The 7,903-nt window shown below is 37.9% G+C and overlaps 2 protein-coding genes across 2 annotated transcripts; both read left to right on the top strand.

Annotated features, from left to right (window-relative positions):
• The first annotated feature begins 580 nt into the window (after positions 1-580).
• On the top strand, positions 581-3,386 carry LOC109953301 (T-cell ecto-ADP-ribosyltransferase 1-like). The gene is made up of 4 exons (XM_020588744.1): positions 581-830; positions 1,130-1,257; positions 1,556-1,718; positions 1,760-3,386. Exons 2-4 carry the CDS (start codon positions 1,132-1,134, stop codon positions 2,452-2,454), a joined length of 984 nt encoding a protein of 327 aa, XP_020444400.1. The 5' UTR covers positions 581-830; positions 1,130-1,131; the 3' UTR covers positions 2,455-3,386.
• A 1,204-nt stretch (positions 3,387-4,590) lies between these two features.
• On the top strand, positions 4,591-6,353 carry LOC109953304 (ecto-ADP-ribosyltransferase 5-like). The gene is made up of 2 exons (XM_020588746.1): positions 4,591-4,881; positions 4,983-6,353. Exons 1-2 carry the CDS (start codon positions 4,816-4,818, stop codon positions 5,742-5,744), a joined length of 828 nt encoding a protein of 275 aa, XP_020444402.1. The 5' UTR covers positions 4,591-4,815; the 3' UTR covers positions 5,745-6,353.
• The last annotated feature ends 1,550 nt before the right edge of the window (positions 6,354-7,903 follow it).

A 7,903-nucleotide genomic window follows, 5' to 3' on the forward strand; every position in this document is an offset into this window, starting at 1 on the left:
TCCAGTGCCTCAGTGACAGCAATAATATGTGTCTTATATGAAGTTGGATGCTACAGGTGAGCGATGGTGAGATGGCAAAGAAACATTTAAACCGCTGCATAAATTCAAACTATAATGTGTTTGTACACCATTTGTCTTCATTGTCTATTCATTTACTAAAGAGGAAAATGAATGAAGCATTCCTGGATCACGGCGGCTTGACAGGCTCTCACCTTCCTATAGTCACACACTTTTGCAGCTATGACTCATTAACTATCAGCAAAAACTTGCATCAAGTACCAGGATTACATTTTCAAAGAAATGATACACTTCTTTGTAACTTACCACATCCTGAGCAGCACTATGGTGAAGTGTCCTCTGAGAAGATAAACACAAGACCATTTCAAGAGGAAAAATGTCTTCACTTTTAGTCTGTGCCTCTGGTGTTTTGCAATCCAGTGACCCGCCTTTGTTGTTACCTGAGCAAGCTGCCAAACGTGTTTTACTAGTGTTACCACATGTAGGACCGCCCTCTGTCAAAGCAGATAGGGATATGTTAGAGCCAGTGTGAACAAAGCTTGCCTGTGTGCATGATCTTATACAAATCCTGTAAACTCAGAGAAGGAAAAACTTGTTTTTAGTTTCACATCAGACAGTAAATGCAGTTTCAACATCATTAGGATCCATAGTAACTCTGGTACCTTTTGAGCAAAGGTGAACAAGAATTTCTGAGCTGAATCGTAAATCCTGTGAGCTGGAACTTCCTTGTTGACACTGTAGCTGCACTTCCTACAATTCTGAGAATTTTCCCTCAAACAAATACCATGCAGCTGTTTAAAAACAGAGAAAAAGTAAGTCAAAACATTTAGATTTGATATATTGTTGATGGAAAATATAAGAATGTTTAGTGAAGGATCAGATAACAAGTAACTATCGTATGCTTCCTGGTAATAGCAATCTTACATTGCCGCCCACAAGCTAGTGTTATCACATGCAGATTGAAACATACAAAATGAGTCAATGTGCATGCAAATAAAATAACAAAATGTCTGATAAACAACTATGCTGCTGAAAGAAATTAGAAAAAAAAATGTAACGAGTAAAGAGTTGTTTTTAGTTCTACAGTGAGATGTGTTTGTTTTCCATTCAGACATGGAGCTTGACAAAAGACCAGTGTGTGCATGGAAATCACTGAGAAACTGGGCAGTTCTTTGTGTGTTGCTGTCAGTGGTGCTCCTATTGTATTATGATCCTCTTCTAATACTCTGGTGGCCTGAGGTGAGATGACAATTAAATGTGCACTAACCCTAACTTAATTAGTTATTTGTGTCTAAAGAAGCAAATATACAATGATCAGCCAAAACATTATGACCACCTGCCTAATACTGTGCACACAGGAGTCAGTGCAGCAGATGTAAACATCTGCTAAATGTTATGGCTGATCAGTGTATATACATATAACTTTAATCATCTTTAGTCATGACAGTTACACTTTTGCCAGCAAATTTACAGTGAATATCCCAAACCTTCTGTAATTTCTAACTGTGTTCACGTTCCCTCTTTCCTGTCATTGTAGAAAAATAACACTGATGGTTTGCCTCTGGATATGGCGACAGAATCAATTGATGACATGTATGACGGTTGCCGATCAGAAGCAGCCTCCATGATTGACCAGGTTGGTGTGTTTGAGTGGCACTTCAACCAAGCCTTCGATTTTTACTGGGCTTCAGCTGAAAGAGGCGTAAAGAAACCTCTGCACAAGCAACTGAAAGAAAAACAGAACATGCTACAGTTATATACATGTACACAAAGGTGAAATATATCCAACAAACTTTCAATAAGGCAGTAATAACTGGGAAACACAAGTACAGCACAAATAAATTTAAATTCCACTATTTCTACTTTTACCTGGTTGACGCCATCCAGATTCTGCATCACAAGCACAAACCATGCAGAACCACCTATCACAGGACATGGAGACATTATAACCACAACGTCATCGACACAAACATGCGTTTTGGTGGCTTTATTTTGACAGGTTTGACTAAGCAGTCGTCTGTTTTTAACGGCAATGTGTCTTGTTTTGAGATCCAGACATGCTTCGGTGCTGATGTAGCGTATTACTCTGCTACAAAGCAAATGGGACAAGTGCTGATTCCTCCCTATGAGGTTTTCAGAATCACAGATGTGTTGACAAGTGACTCGTGGTGCAGAGTGGTTTACATACAGAGCACCAAAATACCAAGGACAGATTTAAACTGCAAGTTGAATCACAATGAGATAAGTACATATCTCGGTGTGGTTACAACACACAGTGATTCCACCAGTGCTGCTGTGATGGTAACATACTTAATACTGTGGATTATAATTTCTTCAGTCCTTATACAGCTCGGACAGTTGTGTTTCGTGGCTGCAGTGAATGGTGCTCTGCTTGTACTGACAGTTATTGCAGTAATGTTGAGAGTTGGCCAGTGAGTCAAAGAGGAGTGACAGTGTGTTGGTGGGACCAAAGAGAAGTTAGTAATGAAAACATGTTTTATTTCCATTTGTACAAAACATACTCCCAGAAACAAAACACCACTGGTTTGTCTTTACATGTGTTCTTATGTTTTACATGTACAGTAATATTTGACTTCATATTATTTTCCAAAAGCATATGGGTATTGATTTGTGAAATCTTGGATTGCGAGTATAATTCGTTCCGGCAACGGGCTCGTAATCCAAAGCACTCATATATCAAAGCGAATTTCCCCATAATAAATAATGGGAACTCAGATTATTCGTTCCACAACCACTTATTCATACAAAAATGATTACAGTATAAATTAAAAATTAAACAAATTAACCTGCACTTTACCTTTGAAAAGAATCGTGGCTGGCGTGAGGGAGACGTGAGAGAGGAGCTATCTGTTGGCTCACTGAAATCTTTCTTTTTGTGCGACTTTAACCAGGAACCTATCCAATGGCACTTGCTTTTTACCTCATTTTGAGGATTTGGCGGATTTTACACATCTCCCTTATAAAATCTTGAGATGTCGGCCACTTACCTGGCATATCTGGTTCATGCTTCTCGATGATTTCCTTTTTAACTTCCACTGTAATCATCTCCTTTTTCTTACCACCGTTTCTTTTCAACCCTTTTTTTTTTTATTGGGGCCATTGCAGTACAGATGTTGACTATACCACTGAGGTATGAGAACCATCTGCTCAGTTGTGACGTGACGCTTGGCAGACAAAGCGTACGTACTATTCGTATTGCAAGACCTCGCACGTTTATCAAGTTAAAATTTATTTTAAAATTTGCTCATTTTGCAAAACACTCTCAGACCAGGTTACTCACAATCCAAGGTTTTACTGTATGTATATAGTCTCCAGCCCTTATAATGCTGCAGTATGATTTTGTATTATCCATGCCATCTGCATTTAAATTGAATGTAGAAAAGTGATGTTGCTAAAACTGCTGGACTTTATAAAGATATATTACCTTTGTTTCATTAATTGTGCTCATCTGTTTTTACTTTTCCCCTGCATAGATTACTCATATAATCAATGACAAAGTAAAATTATATGGGTGTATAGAGCTCCCCCTGTGTGATTACAAAGGCATGTAGCTGGTCACTGTACGACCTTGAGCTCATATGAGAGTAATACAGAGACAGGTGATAAATTAAAAAGAAACCCAACATACAGTCTCAGTAAGGTGCTGGACCATCACGCGCCACCAGAACATCTTCAGTACACCTTGGCATTGACTCTCTGAACTCTACTGGAGGGATCAACACATGCTTCCAAAACATATTCCCTCATTTGATGTTTTGATGATGGTGGTGGAGACATCATCAAACACATTGGTCCAAAATCTCCCATAGCTGTCCATTTGGATTGAGATCTGGCCATTGTGAAGGCCACAGCATATGATCCTCATCATGTTCATCCTCATCAAACCATTCAGTGAGCCCCCGAGCCCCGTGGACGGGGCACTGCCATCCTGGAAGAGACCACTCATTTATTCAGGTTGTTCCTTTAACTTGTCACCTGTCTGTACCACATAAGTAACTATTATTAGTGTCTGAAACTTTGTATATACAGTGCAATATGTAGTCTTTAGTTTTATTTTTTGCTTAGCATTCTGTTTGGTCAAACTTGATAGAAGATTATAAACTTGCATTTAAGTGCTTTGCATCCTTTAATATACAAAGAAAGCCAAAAAAGAAATACACCACTAAGCAGTGAGCAAGCCATAATCACTGATTCTTTGTTCCTGACTGTTTGACTCCTGTGAACCAAGAATTCTAGGAACAGGACAAAATTCAGGCCTAATGCACTTCACTTTTTTCTGACTCATGAAATTCAAACTTTTATTTTAGTACAAGGCAAAAGACATTATCTAATACTATGAAACTGGGTGCAATGTGGGGTGCATGAAATTCAAACTTGCAACACTTGCAAATGTCAAAGATGAGACTGCACAGATATTTTAGCCAAGCTGTGCTCAGAGCTTTTAGCTCTCTCACCTCCAGCCTAAAGCTTTGCTGCCACCGTGCTGGTAGATTTGCTTAGAACTGTCACGTGCCCTGTAGCAAATGTCACAGTACAAGCCCTTGTGTTTCCTTTTATGGTTGTTTCTATTTTGTCAAATTGTCTCTTCCTCATTATATGATAGCAATCAGCAGTCTTATCTTACACCCAATGTTTAACTCCCCTAACTACTTACTATATAAGTGAACTGTACTCACTTTGCCAGTGAAGACTGCAGACAGATTGTGAAGCACTGCTCAACAATCTGCGAGACATTTATTCAACAGCTGTTTGTACAGGTTCCTGCTCTGGTGGAAGATGGAAAAGATGGCAGTTTGGGCCTCAATTCTGATCATTTATGGACTCTCTACAGGAACTGCAATGGTACCGTATAAGCTAGATGATGATTTAGGTGTACCTGCTGCACACTAATATCTGTAGGTAAAGTAACCATAAACCAAGTTTTCATTATGTCTTTTTTATAGCACTCTGCAGCACATGGGTCAAATCATAAACTTCCATTGGACATGGCTGAAAACTCTGTTGATGACATGTACAATGGCTGTGAAAAGCAGATGAAGGACAAAGTGAAGACGTACCTGGATAATGAAAAAAACAGCAACCAAGATTTCAAGCAGGCCTGGAGTGACGCAGAGCAATACTACAACGAGAAATGGAAGCCTAAACCTAAAAAGAAACATCCCACACCACTGCAAAAAGAACAGATTATGGCCATTTATGTTTATACCATCAACAAACCTCAAATCTATCTTGACTTCAATAAAGCATGTCGAAGTGAGAGATATCATTACACAACCAAATTCAGGTATCATGCGCTTCACTTTTATCTGACGAATGCCCTTCAAATTCTAAAACAAGAAAAAAAAGAATGTAACACTAGCTACCGTAGAGTCGACGCCTACTTTAGCACAGAAGTACTCAACAAGGAGATTCGCTTTGGTTCGTTCACCTCCAGTTCATGGGGGGATTACCCCAGTCCTGAAAAATTTGGAAATAAGTCATGCTTTAATATTACCACTTGCTATGGAGCAGACATTTCAAGGTACTCTAGGGTAGGAGAGCTTGAAAGAGAAGTGCTAATTCCTCCTTACGAGGTCTTTAAAGTCATAGAGATACAGAAGATGGAATCTGGTGATCCATGTAAGGTGGTCTATACATTGAGGAGTACTAGTACTTGTTCCAATCTGAATTGTGCTCTTTTTACTAAACAAAACATGCAAAATTAAAATTTACAAGAAAATACAAGAAACACCATCATTAATGTCTAAACGATTTGGCAATATGAGACTGAATTTAAAAGTTGAGCATCCAAGCAAAGACTCTATTGAATAACAAGTGTTAAAAAACGAATCCCCTAAATAAGTGAGAACTAATCTGTAAAAGAGGGGAACTGTTTTGATTTCTATTCTTTAAGACATTCACATTTCAATTCAACACAGAGAGTAAAGTAATAAATGGCCTGAGGAAGCATAAACATGTGAATCTATCAACAATGTTGGTGTTTGGATGCTGTAATAGTAATGCCTTATATTACGATTGTCATCTGTCTTTATATTAGATGTATAATATATCCCATGTTATGTCTTTTTAAAATACCTGAATAACATTTAATCTAATTTTCACTAGGGTATTGTATGGAACTTTAAACACTTTCAAGTCTAAACTGGAAACTCTGCTGTTCTCTTGTAATTGACTGGTTTCTATGCTGCACTTTGGTTTCATCTTTTACACTCAGAGCAACTTACAACAGCTGCACTGTGACTGCTAGGTAAACTTCTTTTACTTTGTCTATTTGGTTTTATTTTCATTTGATGTGTTTTATCTCCATTTTAACAGTGTTTGATCTTATTTTGACTTAATAGATTTTATTCTGATTTTAATACTTTGTGTTTTTAATGTTGCTGTTTGTCTTTGCCTAAGTAAAGCACTGTGAATTGCCTCTGTGTATGAAATGTGCTATACAAATAAAGTTTTGTACTGTTTCAGATGGATTCACTTACTAAATGATCCCAGTGTCCTCTTATTGTCTAACAGTGAAAATCTAGATGGGAGAAGCTCCGAGCTGGTTATAAAGTTAATGTATCTTAAGTATTTTTAGAGCACTAGTGAGCTATAGGACTTCTTTGCCCTGGGTATCACCATTCTGGAAACATAGATGCAGTCCTATCTTTTTGGTGGAAGTTGTTGATGCAGTGTGCTGCCTGTGAGATAAACGGCAAACAATACTCAGTACTGAAAAAAGTTCTTTCACTTCCTCTGCATGAAGAACGTGAGACATTTCTCTGAAACCAAATTTGCCCTAAACAAAATGACTGGAATGTGTTTCATGTATCAGGACATGCAGCCAAGTATTACTACTTTGTGTGCAAACAGTGAAAGGTAATATAAAGTCTTTCTTTCTTTGGTCATATTCCAAACATGATCAAATAAAGCCAGAGCAGTGCGATGCTAGCATGTGACCAGGGAATACAAGTGACTGAATAAAACAAACCAGGGGGATAAAGATAGTCCTGAAAGGAGCCTATTCAACCTAATAATCTAATAATCATTACTAGGCAGTGAGGAAGCAAACAGAATCAAACATATTAACTTAAAATCAGCGATTTATAAACAGTCACAACAATCTTGTTTACAAAGTTACTACTAAAGACAAAAACTATGTGTATGTGTCTGAAAGCTCAGTTAGTGTCCTCACTTGATGTTTCCTTTTACGGTCTTGTTAAAATGTCTTCCTTGATTTCAGACCCAGTTAAAATGTCTTATCTGACACCCTACAGTGCATGTGTACGTGTGACTTTCGTTTTTTTTATAACACTTACTCAGAACTACACCCGCTAAGTCACTGAATAATAAGAATAACTTAAATAGCACTTTGAGAACATAACACTTTGCAGCATATGTGTTAAAAACAGAAAAAGCAAACAAACAGTATTAGCCTTGAGAGGGGACACTGACCTGACCTCACTTGGTGAACTAAAAGATTAAAAAAAGACTTTTAACTGAGTCTAAAGTGACTGGAAAGAGCCGCACCAAAGAAGGCAGTTTGGTGAAAAAGCCAGTTGGCTGAAATACAATTTATGCCAATTGTCCTTTCAACATTAATGATCTTCTGAGCTGATAACATGTTTCAGAACAGATAATAAATCATTAGCCCACTATGAGCTTGGTTAAATACAATATATTGTCATATACTCTGTAGCTAGACTAGTGTTCACGGCATTTTCTTTGCAGCACTAGAACTCAGCGTATTTGGATTTCTGTTTTTTAAGTCTGATGGCAGTTTGTGATCAAATAGGGAGTCAGACCTGTTTGTGACATGACATATGTTGATCCTAAATCTAAATTCAATAATCCCACCACCGTACATTTCATTGTGTGTGGATGG

The sequence above is a fragment of the Monopterus albus genome, unplaced genomic scaffold (assembly GCF_001952655.1).
Source record: "Monopterus albus unplaced genomic scaffold, M_albus_1.0 scaffold612.1, whole genome shotgun sequence".
In the NCBI taxonomy this organism is placed as follows: domain Eukaryota; kingdom Metazoa; phylum Chordata; class Actinopteri; order Synbranchiformes; family Synbranchidae; genus Monopterus; species Monopterus albus.